This window comes from Callorhinus ursinus, unplaced genomic scaffold, assembly GCF_003265705.2.
Source record: "Callorhinus ursinus isolate GAN/ISIS: 27379988/994484 unplaced genomic scaffold, GSC_fseal_2.0 scaffold25, whole genome shotgun sequence".
Classification (NCBI taxonomy): domain Eukaryota; kingdom Metazoa; phylum Chordata; class Mammalia; order Carnivora; family Otariidae; genus Callorhinus; species Callorhinus ursinus.
Window position 1 is genome coordinate 18,166,610 of NW_027397087.1, and position 22,481 is coordinate 18,189,090.

The 22,481-nt window shown below is 46.4% G+C and overlaps 2 protein-coding genes across 4 annotated transcripts in view; both read right to left on the reverse strand.

The window, feature by feature from the left end:
* Positions 1-408: 408 nt before the first annotated feature.
* On the reverse strand, positions 409-5,186 carry BCL2L10 (BCL2 like 10). The gene is made up of 3 exons (XM_025883775.1): positions 4,746-5,186; positions 1,593-1,708; positions 409-496 (listed from the first exon to the last, which is right to left on the reverse strand). The coding sequence occupies exons 1-3, from the start codon at positions 5,184-5,186 to the stop codon at positions 409-411; spliced, it is 645 nt and encodes a 214-aa protein (XP_025739560.1).
* A 6,143-nt stretch (positions 5,187-11,329) lies between these two features.
* Positions 11,330-22,481, reverse strand: part of GNB5 (G protein subunit beta 5) — a 39,566-nt gene continuing 28,414 nt past the window's right edge. For all 3 annotated transcript variants that reach the window (XM_073877016.1, XM_025884276.2, XM_025884275.2), the window contains 6 exons: positions 21,466-21,609; positions 19,559-19,650; positions 17,263-17,311; positions 15,491-15,587; positions 14,752-14,918; positions 11,330-13,509 (listed from right to left, as the gene is read on the reverse strand). In XM_073877016.1, coding sequence (XP_073733117.1) covers positions 13,498-13,509; positions 14,752-14,918; positions 15,491-15,587; positions 17,263-17,311; positions 19,559-19,650; positions 21,466-21,609 — 561 coding nt within the window. In that variant the 3' untranslated portion in view covers positions 11,330-13,497. The remainder of the gene's footprint in view (positions 13,510-14,751; positions 14,919-15,490; positions 15,588-17,262; positions 17,312-19,558; positions 19,651-21,465; positions 21,610-22,481) is intronic.

The following is a 22,481-nucleotide window of genomic DNA, read 5'->3' on the forward strand; positions in this document are numbered from 1 at the left end:
GTAGTATTCCATCGTGTATATATACCACATCTTCTTTATCCATTCATCTGTTGATAGACATCTGGGCTCTTTCTGTATTTTGGCTATTATGGATATTGTTGTTATAAGCATCCCTCCTCTTTAAAGAATTTTTAAAAGTAATCTCTATCCCTAGCATGGGGCTCAAACTCACAACCCCGAGATTAAGAGTCACACGTTCCACCAACTGAGCCAGCCAGATGCATCGAGAAAGGTGTCCATTTATACCAGGAAGGAGAGAACACTCATCACTGGAGATGGAAATCAACACCAAGAAGACTGTACAGACTGGATTAAAATAACCCTCATCTTCCATTAGTTTCCCCCATCTATTTCCTAGTCCTTTCCCCAGAATATACTACCCCTACCAGTCTAACCCCTTTCCTTTGTCTACTCCACGATGTATCCCTTGTTGTTAAAGTATATAAACCCCGAATCTACACATTTCCTTGAAGTTTTCACTCTTCTATAAAGTCTCCTGTAAAAACATCAAGATCCATGTTTTTCACCTGTTAATCTGTCTGCTAAATTCACAGGCATCAGGTAGAGAGCCTAAGAGCTTAGAGTTAAAGTTTTCCTCCCTATCACCTTGCAGGTGATGGGTTGACTGCAAAACGGAAGGTGGAAGTGAAGGACTTTTTATGAGTTTGTATATTGATTAAATGTTTAAAATAAAGAATTGTATGTATTGTATTTAAAGAAATAAAAAAGGAAATTTTCTTCAATTCAAGTTACTCCTAAGAATAGTCTTATTGGGTGCCTGGGTGGCTCAATTGGTTAAGCGACTGCCTTCAGCTCAGGTCATGATCCTGGAGTCCCGGGATCAAGTCCCACATCGGGCTCCCTGCTCAGTGGGGAGTCTGCTTCTCCCTCTGACCCTCTTCCCTCTTGTGCTGTCTCTCATTCTCTCTCTCTCAAATAAATAAATAAAATCTTAAAAAAAAAGAATAAAGTCTTATTAAATCCCAAGGAAAACCAATAATTTTTTTAAAAAGATACATATGTTTATTAAAAATTCAAAGATATTTAACAATTTATTGAAGTCAAAAATATAAATTCTTTATAAAATCTAGAAAGGTAGAATTAGGAATTCGATTTCAAAGGATTTAGAATTCCTTATAAAAGTTTTTAATATTATATTCCTTGTCAAACTGGGACTTGGAGGGCTTTTGGCATTCCACCACTGACTGACTGCCTTGAGAAATGAGTCAGCAGTAGCACATGAAACTGGATAGATGAGAGATGCATATTCACTCTTATCCAAAGGTAGCAAAAAGCACCATGTTTCCCACTTAACTAGAATGTAGCTTCTACTGCAATTCTTTAGAGAAGTGAACCTTTAGAATCCATTTTCCCCAATCAAAGAAGAGCCATTTGTGCCTTTGTCCTAATACCTCTGAGTACTTGCCAGGAGTTAAAACTCTGGCTGAACCATCACCACAGGACTCCTTAGATGAAGGCAGGTAAAAATGTCTCAGAAGGTGGTTTACTCTGTTCTATTCTTTCACATCTCAAATTCAGTTGGCTGGTCACAGTTAGGCAGGTAGAAATGCGTTAAAAATTTCAGAACTCACGATAACCTTTTCCAGAAGTAGATTAAGATCACTGCTGTAAAGCATGACAGAAGAGCCTGGACCAGCATTCTTTTCCAAGACGGCAGCATGGGTGTGAAGAAGAGACAAAAGCCATCCTATAAGGGGGAGGGAGAAGGGAATTAGACCGTTTCAGAATGCCCCACGCCTGGACTCAATGAAACACACTGGCACTTCTGGATTAAACAGCAAGGTAATTCCTGGATTTAAAGAATAGAAAAAGTAAATACTGACCAAGAGGCAACCTGTACTTAGGAAGCTGAGTTAGGATTTGTAAGGAATCCAACATAGGGAAAAGGAGAACATAGGAGACAACTTTGTCACAGCAAGAATACTCACTTTTTGATCTGCCCCCCCGCCTTTTTAAGAGGACACCAAGCCCCACTACACACCAAATAATCTGATTAAAAATGGGCAGAGGACCTGAATGGACCTTTCTCCAAAGAAGACCTACAAATGGCCAACAGACACATGAAAAGATGCTCAGCATCACTCATCAGGGAAATGCAAATCAAAACCACAATGAGAGGTCACCTCATACCAGTCAGAATGTCTAGTATCAAAGAAACAAGAAATAAGAGTTGGCGAAGATGTGGAAAAAAGGGAACTGTTGGTGGGAATATAAATTGGTGCAGCCACTATAGAGAACATTATGGCAGTTCCTCAAAAAAATTCAAAATACAAATGTCATATGACCCAGTAATTCCATTTCTGGGTATTTACCTGAAGAAAACGAAAACATTAATTTGAAAAGATACATGCACCCCTGTGCTCATTACCGCAGTATTTACAATAGCCAAACTATGGAACAACTCAAGCATCCGTCGATAAATGAATGGATAAAGATGTGGTATATTTATACAATAGAAAATTACTTAGCCATAAAGATGAATGAGATCTTGCCATTTGGAACATCATGGATGGACCTAGAGGACATTATGCTAAGTGAAATAAGTCAGAAAGACACAAAAAACATGATTTCAGGAGCACCTGGGTGGCTCAGTCATTAAGTGCCAGCCTTCGGCTCAGGTCATGGTCCCAGGGTCCTGGGATCGAGCCCCGCATCGGGCTCCCTGCTCAGCGGAGAGCCTGCTTCTCCCTTTCCCACTCCCCCTGCTTGTGTTCCTGCTCTCGCTCTCTCTGTCAAATAAACAAATAAAATCTTAAAAAAAAGAAAACATGATTTCATTTATATGCAGACTCTAAAAAAAGCTGAACAAACAAAACAGAAACAGGCTTATAAATACAGAAAACTAGAGGGGAGGTGGGTGGGGAGATAGGCAAAATAAAAAACATGAAGCATTTCAGATTTATTTTTATTTATTTGAGAGAGAGCGGGGTCGGGGGGAGAGAAGGGGAGAGGGAGAAGAAGCAGACTACTCCCATGCTGAGCAAGGAGCCTGAGGCAGGGCTCTATCCCAGGACCCCAGGATCCTGGGATCATGACCAGAGACTAAGGCAGACGCTTAACCAAGTGAGCCACCCACTATATTGTACACCTGAAATTAGTAACACTGCCAATTATATCAAATTTTAAGTTAATAAAAATTTAAAACTTGCAAAGAAAAAAGAAACCTAAGAGGAACGTAGACTACCTTATCACATTCTTTCCTGAGCCAAGGGCAGATGCCATTTGGGAAACTGGCAAATCACTAGGTTGAAAACAATCATCTAAGACAATAAAGCAAGCAGCTCCATTCAGATAAACGGAGAAGAAAGGAATGGAAGTACAGATAGGGGATTTTTTTTTTTTTTTTTAAAGAGTTGGGGAGAGAGAGGAGTGTAGAGGGGGAGAAAGAATCTTCAGCAGGCTCCCACTGAGCCCGAGGTGCTAGATCTCACAATCCTGAGATCAGGACCTGAGCCAAAAATCAAGAGTCTGAGACACTTAACTGACTGGAACCCCCAGGCACCCTGAGGTAGTGGCATTTTAACTGTAGCTAGGAAGAGGTGCGGGCATGTCCCCTTTATGTAATTGGGGGAATCTGGGCCTCTTGATGTTAAAAGATTATTCCTTAGTCAATGTTAATTAGCCAAAATAATAAAAACAATGACCTCCTCCCAATTAATTTCCTCTTTAACTGCAAAGGGCCCTCAGGGGCCAAATGCCTTCTTAAGACAGGGCTCAGGTCCGGTTCTTAGAGTTCACAGGCCTGAAGAACAGCACACAGACCAAGAAGAATGCGGGTTAATGCTAACACCTCGAACTGTTCATATAAGGTCAGGGTTCCGATTCAGGTACTACCTCTCCTCCATAAATGGGGCCGATTTCGTCACCACAGGTGATGCCAACCGCCAACAAGAGCTAAATTTCCTGCGGTGTCTTCCTTAGTTCCTTTTTTAACTTGAGGAAGAGAGGAAAGGAACAGGAAGGAGTCTAGCTCAGAAACCAAGAGGCATGCTCTCTTCTTACTGAAGAATGGTGGTGGGCTTTCCTTGATCATTAAACCGGTTTAAGAGCTGCAGGGCAATAGCCTGCCCCTCTAGCCTAGACCACAGAAATCAATGACCTACAGCTGAAAGCCATAGCAGCTGGTTATCACCCAAAGAAGGACTGGGTGCAGAGGATTAGAAGTAAGGAACTGTGAGTCAATACCACCACTGGGTGCCTGCGCACACTCTCCAACACCTCTGGTCCCGGCTCTTCCCGAGGGGTGTTGGGGGCTGGGCAAGGGGATGCCTTTCCCACTTAACGTTTTAGGCTGGTGCTCTCCACCCTGCAGCGCAGTGGCCTCTGTCTCTCCAAAGGTTGCTTAATAAGCAGAGGAGAAAGAATCCACCTGGCCCAGGGCCGCCCCACTGCTGATTTCACCAGGCTATGAGCGAAGCATCCCGACCCTAACGTAGGCGCATCCTAAAACCCCTAAAACCGGCAAGGCTAAGGCCACAGTGGGCCAACCAGGTCGTGCCCATGGGCTTCAGAATGGGTTAGTAAGAGAGCCGTCTAGCAAGGGCGGTTTCTGCCAGTGTGACTCAGTCAGGAGAGGAGGAAACCAGACTTAACACCGAAAGTCCTCGTCTTGCTGAAAGGAACGCCTCACCAAGTTGAAACCGCTAGGGCCCTCCCGGTGGTGGCCGCGTGGGCGCGTCCCCGGCTGCCCGTCCCCCCGCTTCCCGAGTCCTCCCCGCGCTCACCCAGCCGTCGTGCGCCTCCAGCCAGGCGCGATGCTGTCCTGTGAGCCGATTGCAGAGGAAGTCCACCAGGCGCTCGCAGTCCTGGCGAACGGTGGCCTCCCAGTCCCCCAACTCCTGTTCCTGGTCGATCCCCGACGGCGATCCCTCCAGCAGTGTTCCCGCGAAGGTCAAGAGCGCCACCACGCGGCCCCAGCTTAGGGGCTGGGGGTGGGCGAGTATCTCCCGCTCCACCTGAGCCACCAGCTCGACGCGGTTGCCGCGGTAGCCGCGGTAATGAGACAAGAAGCGCTCGTGACGCTGCAGTATCTGGGCGGCCACCGAGCGCAGCACCGCGGCCTCGGGCGTAGACGGCGCCCGCGCGGGGGTGCCGGGCTCCCGGGCGCAGTACTCTAGGTAGTCGGTTAGCAGCCGCGCGGTGCGCTCCTTCAGCGCGTCCGCCATGGCCTGACCTCTCCCAGCACGGCCCCGAGCCGACCCGACCCGGTTTTCTAGGCCTGGCTGCGCCTCCGCCCAGGGAGGGGCCGCCTCGCCCCGCCCCGGTTCCGCGCGCGTGGCAGTTGTTTTCCTAGGTCCGGAGAGGAGCCTTTCGTGGGAATCCCATTTGCACCTGTTCCGGCCCCAAAGGCCAGGCCCGGTGGTGTGCACGCGTTCACACAGCGATCAGAAACAGAATGAGACTTTGGGGGGGATTATTGTTCAGCTCTGGGCCTGGGGACTAAGAACCCAGAGGGGAGAGTCTGAAAAGTTGAGCTAGACTCTTGCCTCCTCTTAAGAAGAGGTTGACAGGGGCACCTGGGTGGCTCAATCGTTAAGCGTCTGCCTTCGGCTCAGATCATGATCCCAGGGTCCTGGCATCAAGCCCCGCATTGGGGGTCCCTGTTCGGCGGGAAGCCTGCTTCTCCCTCTCCCACTCCCCCTGCTTGTGTTCCCTCTCTCGCTCTTGATGTCTCTCTTTCAAATAAATAAATAAATAAAATATTAAAAAAAAGAAGAAGAGGTTGACAAAGGCTACCCGCAGCCCTCCACTGACGACTCCCTTGCAAGCATTATTAGCACCTCTCCGCTGGACAGAAGCAGCCAGGTGTGGGCTGGATCTGGCATATGTGGCAGGAAATAGGATCCTTCTCTTGCAGGCTGTGGGAGTGCCAATACTAGCTGTATTCATTCATTCGCTCATATTTATTCAGAGCCTGTTAGCACTGAAACGTAATGGAGAACAAGGCATGTGGCCCCTGCTCTCAAGAACCCTACAGTCTAGTGCTGAAACAAAGAAACAGCCCCCACAGTAGAGTTTAATTATCACTATAGTAGGAATAGGTGAGTACTCAGCTCCAGGATATGCTTCTGGTAGCTACCATTCCTATATTGCTTAGAATTCTCTTTACTTTTTACTGGCCAATTCCTTATTACTCCAAGCCTCTGTTATAGTTAATATTTCTTACATTAACCTTTCCTTTCTCTGTTCATGATACTCTATGGCTTCTTTCTCCTGATTGGACCTAGACTGACACAGAATTGGTATTAGCAGTGAAAATTCTGGGGCTGCAGTGGTCTGGATTATGTTGAAATATCACACTTCAGGGTGAAAGAGGAGTTGGTGCCCCTGTATCACCTACAAGAAAAAAGAGGCAAGACATTTGGGAGGTCCTTTTGGGTTTTGGAGGCAACATACACCACATATGAGTGTGTGAATTGGACCCATCTACAGGCTGGTAGATTGGGAGGAAGAAGAGAAGGTTCTGTAGCACATTTAGGCTATAGTAAGAGCTGCTCTACCACCTAGGTCTTATGCTCCAACAGATCAAATGATATGTGTTGTGTCAAATAGGGATCCTGTATGGACACTCCAGTAAATACCAATAGGAGGATTATAGCACAGACCCCTAGGTTTTCAAAGAAAATCTGTGTCCTCTTCCGCAGATAGCTATTCTCCTTTCAAGAAGCATGTTCTGACTTGCTACTGGACCTTGGCAGAGCCTGAATGACTAACCATGCGATATCAGGTGACCATGTAGCTTGAGCTCTCAACATGTGGATGTTGTCTGACCTACCTAGGCATAAGGTTGGGCATGCACAGCAGCAATGTGTCATCAAGTGGAAGTACATAGATAGATAGATAGATGATAGATAGATTATATATAACTGAACTCAGGCGGATCCATTAGGTACAAGTAAATTGCATGAGTAGGTGGTTCAGAGTCCTGCAACACCAATTCTTACTGCTTTGCCTCCTCCCTCATTCCATACCTATGACCTCCAAGGGATTGCTTATGATCAGTTGACTGAGGGAGAAAAACTCAAGCCTGGATTACAGATGGGTCCGCAAGTGGACAGCTGGAGCATTACAGCCCCACTCAGGGGTGACTGTGAGGACACTGGTAAAGGAAAATCCTCCCAGTGGGCAGGGATTCAAGCCAGGTATTTGACTGTCTGCTATGTCTGGAGGAAGAGATGGCCAGAGTACATATTTACACTGATTCTTGGGCAGTTGCTGATGGTTTGGCTGGATGGTCAGGGCCTTGAAAAGACTAGGATTGGAAGATTGGTGACAAGGAAATCTGGAAGGAGGTATGTGGCTGGATCCCTCTGATTGGGTACAGACTGAAGATATTCAGGTCCCATGTGAATATTAGGAGCAGACTCTTAATAATCAGATAGACAAACTTCTGTGCTTTGTGGAATCAGAGAGCTTCTTTACCCAGCCAGCATGGTGCTTGTTCTGTGGGCCTGCAAACAAAGAGGTGATGGCAGCAGGGAGAGCATATGGCAACAGTGGAATTCTCCCTACAAAGGTTGAGTTGGCCACTGGTACTGGTGGGTGCCTGGTCTATCAACATCAGTGATTCGTTTATAGTGAGCCATATGAATTTCATCAGAAGGGAGTATAAATCTCTGTGTATTGAGCTCCCGTCTGAACTGTTTTTGACATCTTATGGGTTCCCTTGTGGAGGTCAATGTTTTGATATATGTTCATATTTTGTCAGAGAGTAATGTTTTCCTTTGTGAACACTACATTTTAGCAACAAGCACAGTTTTTTCTTAGATTTGGAGTAGTTTGGTGGTGAGTGGTAAATCCTCTGGCCCTGACATTGGCTAACTCCTCATAATTATCAGTTGAACCAAACAGCAAGTGAACAAATTAACCTCTACACAGAATTTCTGATCCACATGATGCAAGGAGGCGGTTTGCTGTCAGACTTGGTTAAAATCCTGGCTCTGCCACTTAGAAACTGTGCAACCACGAGCAAGTTGTTCAACTCTCCTAGCCTCAATTTCCCTACCTAAAAAATGGAGGTAATAAACTGCACCATCCCACTGTTACAAGGATTATGTTACTTGGTGTATGCAAGGTGCTTAGCACAGTGCTTGGCACATAGGAAAAGTTCTTTACAGAGAAATTTTTATTATAAGTATGAACTAACCAGGGTTACTATGCTCACTTGTTCCACTTTTAACCAAAAGTCAAAACATAGGGGCGCTTAGGTGGCTCAGATGGTTAAACGTCTGCCTTCGGCTCAAGTCATGATCTCCAGGTCCTGGGATCGAGCCCCGCTCCCGGCTCAGCAGGGAGTCTGCTTCTCCCTCTCCCTCTGCCTCTCCCCCTGCTATGCTCTCTCTATCTCTCTGTCTCAAATGGATAAATAAAATCTTAAAAAAAAAAAGAAAAGAAAAATGTAACATTTTGGTGAGCCTTACCTATCTGGTTTCTTTGTTTTGTTTTTTAAATACTGAAAATACCTATAGACTACCTACTATTTTTCCATATATATATATATTTAGCAGCTTTATTGTGATAAATAAATGTGCAGCGATCACCACTATCTAATTCCATGACCTCAAAGGAAATCCTATACCCATTGGCAGTCCCTCCCTGTTCATCCCACCCCGAGCCCCAAGTAACCACCAAACTCCTTTCTGTCTCTGTGGATTTGCCTAGTCTGAATATTTCATATAAACAGAATCATACACTGTGTAGTCCTTTGTGTCTGGCTTTTTTCACTCAGCACAATTTTTTCAAGGTTCATCTATGTTGTGGCATGAATCAGTACTTCCTTACTTCCTTTTTTTATTTCCAAATGATATTGCATTGTATGGCTCTACCACAATTTGTTCATCTGTTCAGCAGATGAACATTTGAGATGTTCCACTTTGGGCAGCTACGCACATTTGTGTTCAAGTTTCTGTGTGGGCATGTTTTCATTTTTCTTGGGTTACAGACTGAGGGGTGTGAAGCCACCTATTATTGGGGAGCACAGATAGGCTGACCTCTGCTTTATGGTTCCTGGTTTACAATAAGGGCAAGTGTTCACCAGTGATGTATTGGTTAGATAACCTTAGGTTCAAAAGAGGCAATTCTGTTGTCACAATCTTTGTGTAAATGCTCATACCATACTTCCATTTAGCTATTTATGTGGTTCAATTAGCCAGAGCATCATTCCTGATCCCATTTCCTCACTAGAGGGTCAGCATCTTTTTTACAAGGACATAAGCATACTCATTTCATTTCTTTCACCAGAAATGGCCATGAGTCAGCCCACTGTGGAGATGGACCAGTCCTGAAGGCCAGCCTAGCTCCAGCCACCTCTCATCTAGAGAACGAGGGGTCTGTGCTATGCCTTGAAGAGTGATGCGATTCTCTCCTATCACAGGTGAGAGGGTGAGTGGTTTAGCCTCATGTTCTTGCAAAGGATCCAGAGAGACAAAAAGATTCACTGAGCGCTTTCCCCCAACTTGCCTCCTCAGAATTCCTGACCCACCTCAGTCCGGCCCAGTCCAGATCTCCAGGAACTGTATCTGTATTTTTAGGACCTGTACTTTTTTTTTTTTTTTTGAAAGATTATTAGAGAGAGAGAGAACGAGCCGGGGGAGGGGCAGAGAGAGGGAGACAAGCAGACTCCCTGCTGAGCAGGAAGCCTGATGCAATGCCGGGAGCTCAATCCCAGGACCCTGAGATCACAACCTGAGCTGAAACCAAGCATCAGACGCTTAACCGACTGAGCCACCCAGGTGCCCCCAGGGCCTGTATTTTTAACCTGCTGTTAAAAATACCTGAGTGGCTTTCTCAGCAGGCAAGTTTGGGAGATGCAGATCTACAAATCCCTGCTCAACCAGCTCTCCAGGGCTTGGGAGGAAGCTAGCTGGCAGCAATAGGGCCCCAACTCCAACCCCAGTTAATCTAACCTATCTGCTGGGCTTAACCCCGGATCCCAAGTGCCTTCCTCTGAAAAGCTTTTCAGCAGTCCACAGGTCCCAGTTGGTCTCTAGCCTTTCCCACTGCCTCTCTGTGCCTCCTTGGAACCTCCTCTGAGGGCCTCTCCTCCAGCCCCCCCTCCTCAGTGACCCTCATCCCCACCCTGCCTTTTCTCCAAGCTCGTCTAAGGGCCTTAATGCCCTCAGCGAGTTCTCACACAGTGGGCTCGAGAAGGGCTCATTAGCCCCTCAACTGTTTCCAAAGTAGAGTCCTTAGATCTTGGGAGTCCCCCAAGATCAAAACTATTTTCAATACATAATAATACTGACTCTTTCTTTGTATGTGTGTCTTTTAAGACTCTCATTCTCTGGGGAGTTATCCAGAGGCTCCTGATATGTGGGGAAAGCATTACCAACGGGATGTGTGCTTCTCTATTCTTGTGTTTTACAATTTTCCTCAGCTTTAATTTCTAATAAAAATATTGATAGATATAACCCACATAACCAAAAAGCTCAAGAATTTTTAAGAGCGTAGAGGGATCATTAAGACGGAACACCTTGAGAACCACTGGCCCACATGAATTTCTAACTGATGACAATGACTAATTGGATACATGAGTGGGGGCTGCTCAAGGAGGGGGAGGCATTGGGAGGAGGGCTGCGGGGAAGAAGGAGCAAGGGAAGGGGAACAGGGAGGATGGGAGAAGATGGGGGTAGGGATGGGAGAAAGAGAGAGAGAAGGAAGGAGGGAATGGGATGGGGAGGGACGGTGGACAGACGGAGGAAGCAGGGAGCTAACCCTTGCTGAAGATGAGCCAAAGGCTTCACGTATTTCAGTGCTGTCCCTCCACACGCGCGGGAACGGAGGCTGAGTCAGGTATCACGCATGCTATAAGTGGCACAGCTGGGTCGGAACCTAGGTGCACGTTGTTTGTCACCATGCTGTCCCCCTCTAACTTACAGCCGCATCCTGGTACTCAGTGGTGCCACCGGCTCGCTGGCCGGCCAAGAAGCCATGGGAGTCCGGGATACAAACACCTTTATGACCTTTCGCTGCCTTTAAGCTGTTTATAATCTAGGGATGTGTAGAGGAGGTCAAGGGGTGGAAAAGGGAAGTGGAAAGGGAGTGCCTGCCTCTGGCTCATTCCAGAGTAGGGCTGGCCGCTGGGCCCCACTCCTGCGAGGCTGCCCACTCCAAAGCAGCTGCCTTGACTTCGGTTCACAGGCATTTTCCGTAAATGCCCATCACGGCAGCCCTCCTTACCTGACCCCCCTTCTCTTCTCGGACTATGCACACCTGAGGGTGCGTCCGTGTGGACCCTTCACCACAATTGGTTTGGTAGGTTTGCCCCCAAGGCCTCTAAGAAAAACTGATTACAAAACTCCACTCAGCGTTATTTTCAATATGCAAAATACAATTTATTACCTGGAGTTTACCCTTAGAGTCCCGACAGGGTGTAGCATATTCCAAACCAAGTGTTACATCGATAAATACTAAACAACACCCACTATGAAATCAAATACGTCGGGGGGGGCGCTTTCTGCCAGTGGGGATAAGTGAGTGTTCTAGGGAATACTTCCCGGGTTTTTGTTTTGATTGGAGAGTTATGGACCGTTTTTGCACATGTCCTGAAGATGCTCTCTGCCTCTCCAGATATCTAACCTTGAATTTGCTTCCCTTCAGTCTAGGTGGCTTTTCCTTTGTCCTGTCTTCCTTCACTTCTGGGAGGTCCAGGTCAGAGGGCAGAGACACTAAAGGGTCTGTAGGAGAGAAGCAAGGGGATACCATAAGGAGGAGACCAGGAGCAACTCTGGGACATGCTGGGCGAGGAGCTGGGGAATCCCGTGAGATGCACTCAGGGGCCTGACTCCTTCAGCAGCTGTGCCCATTTCCCCGCGCCCCTGCCAGCCTGGAATCCACTGGGCTCCTTGGAGTCCAGCAGGGGCCTTTTCCATTTCTCTCTCTACCCCCTACAGGGTGTGCTGTGTAGTAAAACCCTCAGTAAAATGTTTGCTTGGCAAATGACTGAATCTAACCACCATATTTACTTTAAAAGAATTGATGGAAAAGCTAGCCTGGCTTGTTTTGGATTGACTGGCCCATGAGGATACAAATCGTTCTGAGGGTGGGCCTGGCACACGTCCTGATGTTTGCAGGAGGCCAGTCACGTCTAGACCTGTCTGCTGGCCGTGCCCTGCTGCAGCTCTGGAGGGCCTCTCTGAGCAGCAGGGCCTGGGGCTGGGCCCAGAGGGCCAGAACCACGACTAGGAGAGGGGTCAGGCTGGAGCAGGGCCCAGAGAGGAGACGGGACAATCCAGGGCACTCGGGCACCATGGGACCCCCAGACCACTCACAGGGCAGGCCTCAACCGGGAATGATTTTTGGTGTGTGAGGTGACCTTCTATTTCTCTAAGTAATGCATGCCATCTTAATGAACAAGGAATTTTAAAAAACAAAGAATAAGCCTCAACACCTTAAAAACAAGGAAAAGAAGAGATCTTACAACAAAAACACTTGGTGTCTTCCAGAAGGAAATGCTGAATTTCAAAGACAAGTAAATTGTGTGTTATTTTTTTCTCAATATAAGAGAGGCAAAGACATTATCACTTGGGACCTATCAACTAATTTGTGTATGTAATTACATTTTCAATGCAATAAATATGAATATACTTCATATGGATATGATCTACTATGATACTTTTAGTATCCTGAGTGGATACTACTAATTCTAATACATCTAATACTACTAGTAGGTTTTTAAGTAAGTTTACTGTCTTGTGTTCCCACACAGAAAGGTTTTGGTTGCTCTGAGAAGCCTTTGTGTCACAAACAGCATTCAGCTTTTCCCTCAAATGACAGGAAATACCCTGTCTGAGGGATCCATCACATCATCACAGAATTCATAAATCAAACATCCTGTCCACTTTATGCACATCTTTCTTCCATTGATGACAGTTCACACAGAGGGAAATGTTTGATCTGAAAAAAGACAATGCAAGACTGAAAAAGAAACTTTTACAATAAAAACATTTTTTTAAAAAAGGGATTTTGTCCAATTACGTTTGGAATTGGAATTTTCTTCTATCACAGACCAATCAACATGGCCAGCCTCGTGCAGCCTGCCGTTAAGTCAGCACTTCTAGAGGAAAGTTCCACAAGACACAGTGCACACTGAGAAGAATCAGATTTTAAAGTGCTCTGAAAACAAATTTGATTTAAGGAAGTACTAGGGGATTTATTAAATGCTGACTCCTATTGGTAATATATGTGGAGACGGTATAACTAGAATAATCTTAAAAATGGATACATTTTTAAAAAGTATTCAAAATGCAAAACACTGTACTTGAAGGTGTTCTAGGGCTGAAGGCCCACACTGGGGTCTTTCCAGGGGTGGTCATTTTAATAGTAATATCGGGGATGCTGAGTGAACTTGCAGCCGCGGAGTCACTCCTTTAAGCTACGTTGCAATAACCCTCAGATCCTCTAGACGAAAGATCTATTTACATATGACGGTTTCAAATTCTACCCTCAGGTGCCCATGTGTGCATCGTCAGGAGATGATTAAGCCCAGACCTGCAAAGCCACAAACAGATAATTGTTAGTCCCCGAGTAGTTAATGACTTGTGAAACATGAGTTTAAAGAGATAAAAGCAGGTCAGTTACACACACACACCATCCAAAACGAAGCACGCACAGGTCTTGGATGGTAACACCTAACTCCTGGCAACTCAAAGGTGCTTCTTGAGACCTGTCTCTTCCCCTAGCTCTGCTCAATCATCTGTAGGGCATCTGTGGCCTTCTTACTAGGGGCTGGTAATGCTTAGGCTGAGTGCCATCTGTACCCACACACCCTCCTGGGTACATTAATGTGACTTTATTGATTTAGGAAACTCTTGCCCCAGAAGATGAACTCACAGATATCTTTGTTGTTTGTTTCAGGAACTTCCAAAAATCCTTGATTTATCCTAAGAGTAGACCACTCAACTACTCTCTTTAGAAAAGATACTTACTTCTCAGGCCTACACAGAGCATCACAAATGATGGTTACTTTTCAAGACTGTCTTCAAAATCCTCTCCCTCCCCCAACTATGTGTCCAGCAATCTTAAAACTATTGTGCCACAAATTTGTCTAATCCTAATTAAATCCCTCCATCTGGCCTTAAACCAGAACCCCCTCCCCACACCATATAGATATCTTTGTTCTCCCCTTCTGAGCTGCCACGAAGACCGTCAAGTTTGTGCTCCGTCCCCACTGAGGTAGGAAATACACTTAGCTTTGCTTTATGAACAGGCTATTTTGGAGGTATTTCTGGTGAGCCAACATACAGCAAGGTCATTGAGCTCTTTGAGAATCTAATGAAAGCCACGAGGACACTTTCCCCGGAAAAATGGACACATGAAATGTGACCTTTAATTTCAGGGGCTTCACGGGTTCCCTAAAACCTCTCTGTGGGTCTCACAAAGGCGTGTGAATGCCCCACTACTGGGAGGGGAGCCTGGCACCTGTGGTTTGCCAAAGGCTAGAATCAGAAGAACCCTACTTTCAGGATCAAAAGGGGCTGTGTGGATCACCTGGCTCCATTCTTCCCTCAATTACACGCTGATACACAGCTGTTTAAACTATGCTCCAACACCTGCATTGATGGGGGACTCACGACCTCTCCGGGGCAACGCATTCCTTCTGTGGCCATGGACAGAGCCGAAATTAGAGCTGTGTCTGGCGAACATCACCCAGGCTTATTCTGAGCCTCTGCTTTAAAGAGGGCCAACCACTCCTCTCACACACACAGTAAAATAAAAGAACTTCTCTCTTACTCTTAGGGTATGATCCCATGATCCTGAGCAAAAAGCAGTTCCATCAGGGGAAACTCGGAGAGTACTAACACGGTTTTCATGTCCAAAGAGGATGGAGACTCGGGACCCCTTCAGAACATCCCAGACATTGATGGTATAATCATTGTATCCAGCGAAGAGCAGGCGCCCTCAAAACACGAGGATATGATGGTTACTGAACCAGTTCCACCCTGTTTTTCTTTCCATGACTCACTCACACAGTCATGCAGTCGCTTGCTCATTCATTCATTCCACAGTGATTTAGGGCCACTATGTGCCAGGCACTGTGCTTTGCCCTGGGGGTTCAGAGAGCACCGTCGCTGCCCCTCGTGGAGGGTGCTGGTGGGCAGGCAGGCAGACACGTGAATGGACACATGGTAGCACATGGAATAAGGGTGTCCCTTTTCAGGGATGAAGGGGAGACTGGCAGGCTGAGGAGGAAATGCCTAATGAAGGGCACTGCAGATGGGAAGCCGCATGCATCGCTGTCTTGAAGAAGAGCGGCACAGCCTTCATTTCCCGTAAAAGGAAGGGGGTGGGGAGGCTGCTTCGGGTGGGGTGAAGTGGGGTGGGGCGTCGTGGAGGAAAACCGGGGCAAATGCAGACTGCTTAGCCCACTGGCTCACCCGAAGTTCAGCTGAGGGAAAGCTTGATCGAGAGCGGGGTTGCCTTTAGCTCCCGACTTACAGTCCCCAGAAAGTTTCTGAAAGAAAAATCTTACCACTGAGGGAGAAGTCCACACTGGATGCTCCAAATATGATACTCTCTTTGGAATAGATGGCGACCTCCCTGTCTGCCCGGAGGTCGTAGAGGCGACACTGGGGTGACAAATGTGACAAAGAAGCACTTATTTCTGGCTCCGGGTGGGAAGAGAGGACCACAGGGCTATCAGCAGGCACTGCTGGCTTGTGTAGTTTGGGGGATGAGGGAAATACCTCTAGTTGTCTCCCCTAGCATTTTCTACCTTAATCCCAATTCCTATTAATCTGCAGGGATCAGTGGAGATTCAAGGAAACAGCAAATACAGAAGATTTGGGGGGAGGCGTACAAAAACAAAAATGAAACCCGTCTTTTTTTCTGATAAAGGATATTCATTGTAGAAAATACAGAAAAACTCCTAAAGAAGGAAACAAAAATCACCCCAAATCCTAGAGGTATTTACTAACATCTAGGCTACTTCCTTCATTCTTATTTCCGTTTTATGTGGGTCTTTACATGGAGTGGATATTTCATGATGACTTCTATTAACATCAGGTTATGAGCATTTTTCTCGTATCATTAAATAATCATCAAAAACACATGACTAACATGGTTGTTGAATATTCCTTATGTGGATAGATTAAATCTGTTTAGCCGTACCGTGTTAAGAGTTTTGATTGTGTCTAATTTTTCTCCTTTATAAATGAAATTTTGATGACCATTCTTACATAAAAATCCTTATACATATCTCTGATGTTTTCCTTAGAATAGTTAAGGAACAGAATCCTCAGAATAAAATTGTTTCAAGAAACAGTATGACCAGATCAAAGGGGAGGGATATTTCAAAAGCTCTTGGCTTATATGGCAAGACTGTTTTCCAGAAGCGTGGAACCAACGGGCCTAAATCTAGGCTCTTTAACCATATTACGTCCACAATGTAGCATTTCATTGCTAATCCAAATGAGCTCTGATCACTTAAGCTTGCATTTATTGGATTACAGGTAGTCTGAAAATGTTTTTAGGTGTTTATTTGCCATTTTGGATTTCCTACTTTGTAAACAGTCTACATTTTATCAAACTCTTTAAAAATTGGGGTGTTTATCTTATTGATGATGCAACCCCATTCATATCTAAAGGATTTCAATTTGGTCTGTCATACAGATGGCAAGAACTTTTCATAGATGTATGCCCTTGTATTTTGTTATACATTTTTTGGCACACGGAAGTTTTACATTTTCATTTTCATTTTTTAAAAAGATCTTATTATTTGGTATTTGTCTTCCCTCTGGCAAACCCTGAACCAACCACTTTCCCCAGGCTGCCTGGGGAGGTATAGGAAAAGGAACATATAGGGCAGATGAGACATGGGAGAAATAATATGTACCAAAAATATTTACTTATAGTAGTATTTCTTAAAGGGAAAACAAAACCTTGAACCTAAATGTCCAAAAATTGACTAGTCAAGTACACAATGGCATGTCCATAACATGGAATACTATTCAATTACTAAGAAAATATAATGTAGATTGGCTCCACTGGCATGGGAAATGTTCACAATCTATTGCTAAGTGAAAAAAGCAAATTATAAAGCATTTTGTTTCAAAATAAAAAAGACAGAAAGGAATTCACCCAACTGTGACTTGGGTTGGGAGAATAAGATATTTTAACCCCCTTCCCAAGGTTTCCTCAATGAATTCACTTTACTACGGTAATCAGAAAAAACATTAATTTTGAAAAATAAATCACTGTATCTCTCTTTCCAATAGGAAAAGCTCTCATAACTTAGAAACATACCGTAGCATCATCTGATCCTGAAGCAAAGGCATCTCCACTCGGGTAGTACCTGCAGAGAGAAAGTTTGGATAGAAAGCATTTATTCAGAGAGGTGATCCTCAATCCTGGATGCCCGTCAGAATCATGTGGAAATCACCTGAGAAAGTTGTCCCATCTGGGCCCGTGGAATCGGAATCAGAATCTCCACTGCTGGGGACATAAGGACCACTCTTTATAGAGGCCAGAAGGGGAGGCTCATCTGCCTGGCCCACCGGCCTCTAGTTTTTTTCCCTGTAAGTAGGGGACAGTAACAATGGCCTTGCAGAGTGTTGGTGAGGAGTAACTGAGATAACGTGTGTATTCGCACCAGGCACTGAACACAGAGCAGGCTGCTGGTAACCGTGGTTTCCACTGATCACACACCTCATTCCTGGGACTTGGCTCAGCTCCAGGGTAAGAAAGTGATTATCTGCAGACACTGGAATGGCACATACAAGGCCTCGTGCAGATCTCCGCACTGACCATTGCCTCCCTGGGGTACCTCTGGCAAGGGACTTTACTTGCCCAGCCTCAGCTTCCTCATTTGAAAAGTGAGGATGATAATGTACTTTCCTGTTGTAAAGACTGAATACAGGCCAAGAACTTGGCATAGTGCCAAGTGAAAAGCATTCAATAAATGATGCTTATTACTGTTACGTCCATTCTCTTCTCGGTAATCAGGCTTCCTGGGGAGAGGGGAGTCTACACTGAGACCTAATGGATGTTAGAGGAAGAGGGGTCAGGGCAGGGGGAGCAGCACAGGTGAGAGAATGTGCATTTTAAAGATATATAGGGGTTTAATTTATCTTTGTGGCTTTATATTCTATCCTGCATCTTACCAACTTCACTATCTGTATTAATTTCCTTTGATTTTCTAGGTAATTACAGCACATTTGCCAAAAGCAATAGTCTCTTCCCTTTTTCTCTATCCTACAATTAAGGGCAAGGACCTAGAAATTCTTACTAACATTTCTATTGCTAACGTAAATAAGCACTGTTATCTTGTTCTTCCTTTTAAAGGGAACAAGTCTAGTGTCTTTTCCATTAAGTATAATGAGGATTCTTAGAAGGAAGAGTCTTCACAGTGCCATCGTCCAAATTCACATGTCAAGTCCCTGCCTCTCGGGAACCAGTTCATAGATCCTGCTACCTACTCAACATCTCCACTTGGGTGTATAATAGGCATCTCAAACGTAACTATCCCAAACAGAGCTCCAGAATCCATGTGTGACGACTGCTTCCTACCCGTACTTCCTCCAGTCTTCCCTGTCTTAGTAAAATAGATCACTGCTCATGCTCCTTATAAAAGGTTTGGGTTCCCAAGTTCAGGGTTCTTCTCCTGTAATGCAATCCCTGGCCTGTGCAGGTGTCTTGGGCCCTCTCCATTTCACCCTGTGGGACTGGGGCTCAGGTAACCAGCACAAAAATGCTGATACCCTGGCTAGTGCCATTGCTAGAAGTAATAAACTGTCCTTCATCTCAAACCCAGGAGTCTCATGTCTTCTACCAGCATCCATGAAACTGTGGCAGCCTAGCTTGATATCGTGTAGCTAGGGTAAAATCTCAGAATCAGCACAATTCTGAACATTTCTGTCTCTACAACGTCTTCCTTAGTTCCAGCCACTGTCACCTCCTTCTTGAACTCACACAACTTTCTAATTGGCCATCACACTTCCATTCTTGCTTCCCTACAATCTCTTCTCCAAACAACAGCCACAGTGACCTCTCAAAGGCAAAACAGAGACCATGTCAGCCACCCCCCAAACTGGCCTTTGGTTAGGTCCCTCCACATCTCGTCTTAACCCAGCTCTCTGCAAGCCTGGCTCTTTGAAACACTGCTTTCTCAGAGAGGCCTTCCCTGACCATCCTAAGCAATAACCCATCGCACTTATCACCATCTTAAATTAAATTGTACATTTACTCATTTGTGCTTTGTCTTATCTCCTGCAAGAAAGTAGAGACCTTGTCTATCTTGTTCACAAGTTCCTGGAACAATGTCTAGCATATAAGTCTCAATAAATATTTGCTGAATAAATGAATGAGAAATACTGACTCTATTTAGGGAGGATAATAACAATTACTCTGAGTGCCATTAAATTAAATATCTCCAAGAGATCTGGGGTGCTGTTCAGTGCCACCACAAATCAGCCTTTCTTGCTGGGGAGACCTCTTTCAGCCAAGTAAAATGAGCCTGGAGGTGGTTCCTGGCTTGAGCATTACCCCACGCCAGGGATCACCAGCAGAACAGAGAAGTTACATGAACATTCTACTCACTGACCGGACACTGTTGATGTCAGATTCGTGTGTTTCAAAGGCCTGCACGCACTGGCCGGAGCGCATGTCCCACACCATGGCTTTCTTGTCACATCCCTACAATTGCAAAGTTACCCAGAGTTATGGCCACTGCAAGGCCTGTCTACAGTCAGGCATGAGTTCTCATTATGTAACACAGCCATTTACTTACTATTGGTAAATGGCTGACAACATGCTTTTCTGAGACTAGCCTCACCTAAGGCTGCTTTCCTCAACCAGTAAGCCCTGAGGAGGTGAGACTATGTCTTGGGGTGTAGGGGAGCAAGGGAAGGCACCCAGCTTTCCCCTTCAGCATGTCTTCTTCTTTTGCACCTTTCCAAGTGTGGGTGCAAACCCTCCAGAGCCTCCCCGATTTCCCCCTGGGCATTTCTCTCTTTTCTGTCCTTCCCTTCCTCCCTCCTCTTCATCTCTGCCTCCCTAAGCCCGGGAGGGGAGGGCAGGCATAGAGTGGGTGCACGGTGAGCCCACCCCGCTTTGTCTCAGGTGTACAGGACAGCGTGAGCAAAGGGAGAGCACCGGGTGCCACTGGGCCATCTGCACCTCTGCAGCATGCCGGCTGGGAGTCATGACCTCGCCAGCGCTTAGCTGCGGGTCTCTAGCAAGTCACCGTCCTGGGCTTCCGCCTCACTACCCATAAACCCTCTCTCTGGGTTGTCAACGTGACCCAGAGTCATAAACATGAGGTTTTCACATTATGCTATCCTGGTTCTAGGGGCATTTGACACATTTCTGCAGAGCAATGCTATTATCAAGCTTGGGTAGTATAATGTGGACTCTCAATAGTCAAATAGAAGACATAATGGCTTAAAATCGGTGTTCAAGTTGCTGGTTTGAACTTCAGGGAAAAGAGTGGGGTGAATACCATAACTGATATCTCAGAACTGTGGGGGTTCAGCACTTTGAGGAGGGACAAATACAGTTATTCAAAGGCACAGAAATGAAACATACACAGACAGGGCCAAACACCCAAGAAGAAAATGGGGTTCCTGCCGATGACAGGCCACACAGCCCTCGCCTCATGCCCAGCACCAAGATGCAGGCAGCTCAGAGCAGAGGTCCCTTACATCCTTCAGCTGCAGATGCCATGCGATGGTGTGTCCAGCACGTCCTCTCCCACCTCTCTCCTGACTAAAGCGAGACAGGACCTGAGCCAGGTCACCCTGCTTAGTTCCCCATTCTTATTCCTGGCTGTCCACAGAAATACTCACCCCTGACATCTGTATAACCCATTGTCAACTCTTCCACCTAATATATTCCACGTCATATCCTGGGGGAGTGGTTTGCATTATGCCCAATTTACAGACAAGGAAATTTAGTCAAATAGCAAAGCCGGGACCCCGGCATCTTAGCCGAGAGCTCCTCTGTGCCACCGTGGCCTTGTGTGCCTGACCCTGAGCCTTCAAATGCTCTGTTCCCTGTGCCCTAGGTTGGGAGGGTGATGGCGACTGGCAGGAGTGGGGCAGGAGAGTGCTCACAAGCCCCAAGCCCTGATCACACCACGCTGCCTCACCTCAGCAGCCATCTGACCAGCTTGGTACCTTATGGCTCATCTCCAGTGCTCTCAGATGCTAACTCTGCTGTTTATCTGAGGAATAACATTTTCAAATGCGGCAGATATGCACCTCAGGTCACAGCATTCACATGAGGAGAACATTCCAGACACCTCTGCAGACTGAATGTCAGCAGCAGAACAGGAGACCCTTGCGACCCACCACGCACTGCCACTGCTGTGGGAGCCGGGGGTGTGACAGTGAGCTGAGGACAATTCCTTCTTGAGAAATGTCTGATCTACTCCCTGAAAATGACAAGAATTGCCAACATAATTCTCCCACAGAGATGAAGGACCCCTAGGGATTTTGCTTGGGTCTTTACCCCAGACACGAAGGTGTTGCCCGTCTCCGAGGGGGCCAGGTCCAGGCAGAGCACATCAGCCCCGTGCCCGTGGAAGCTCTGCAGCAGCTGCCCGCTCTCCACGTCCCACAGGGCACATGTCCCGTCGCCGCTCGCTGTCAGGATCTGTCCACAGAGAAGGGCAGCAAAAGCATTGTCATTATGACCTCTGTTGGGAGAAAGTCACTCTGATGCTTAGAGCCGAACATGTGAGCTCTTGGAACACACACACACAGACTCGTGCCTCGCTATATCTGGATTCAAGCACAGGAGTATTTCCCCTGTACTAAGAAGAAAAGTTCCTTTGCGACACCCTCACTGTCCTTGCGATGTGGGTTTATGTGCCTGTCCCCTCCGGAGCAGGAAATGGAACAGGAAATGGAGCAGGCCTCCGTGCTTTATCTGCAGAGCTCTGTGCTTGCCGGGCGTCCCAGAGGAAGTGCTCTGTGAACGTTTGTGGACAGAACTTGCGTGGCCCCCACGAGCAGGCCAAACACTTCGAGTGCTTCTCAGATCTTAACATGCTCCCTAGCCACTGGGCTGCTTGCTAATATTGCATCTGGGGTAGGGGCCCGAGGCCCCAGCATTCTCATAAACCCTCAGCTGGTAGCAGCGCTGAGCAGTGCGCCCTGTCAGACACGTGTGCCCGTGGCTGCTTCCCCCCAGAGCAGGGCAGGGTGCTAGACGGTCCTAGGGCCCCTGAGAGGGCCACATGCAAGCCCTCACAGATTCAGTAAGTACCTGCTGGGTGCTGACGACATCCAGGTGCTCTGCTAATAGGCATTAATTAGGGTTCGAACAGAGATCGTGTCTCGGTCCTGCTCTCCCGGAGGGCCATTGAACAGAACTGGCAGTAAGACCCGACACCAACCGAATTCCCTGCCCCTGTGTTAAACAATTCCGAGCCCAGGCACACTTTCCTGGAGCTCTGTGAGGCAATACTGAGACCAAGCGAAAACAATCTAGCGGCCTGCTACAGGACATACCTGCTCCTGCAA

Excerpts from the sequence above, each read along its gene's own strand:
- BCL2L10 (XM_025883775.1), bottom strand. The coding sequence starts at position 5,186 with ATGGCGGACGCGCTGAAGGAGCGCACCGCGCGGCTGCTAACCGACTAC. Across the intron at positions 1,709-4,745 it reads TGGAGGCGCACGACGGCTGG|GATGGCTTTTGTCTCTTCTT; the intron begins GTGAGCGCGGGG and ends TCCCCCTTATAG. Across the intron at positions 497-1,592 it reads TACTTCTGGAAAAGGTTATC|GAGACTTTATAGAAGAGTGA; the intron begins GTGAGTTCTGAA and ends ATGTTTTTACAG.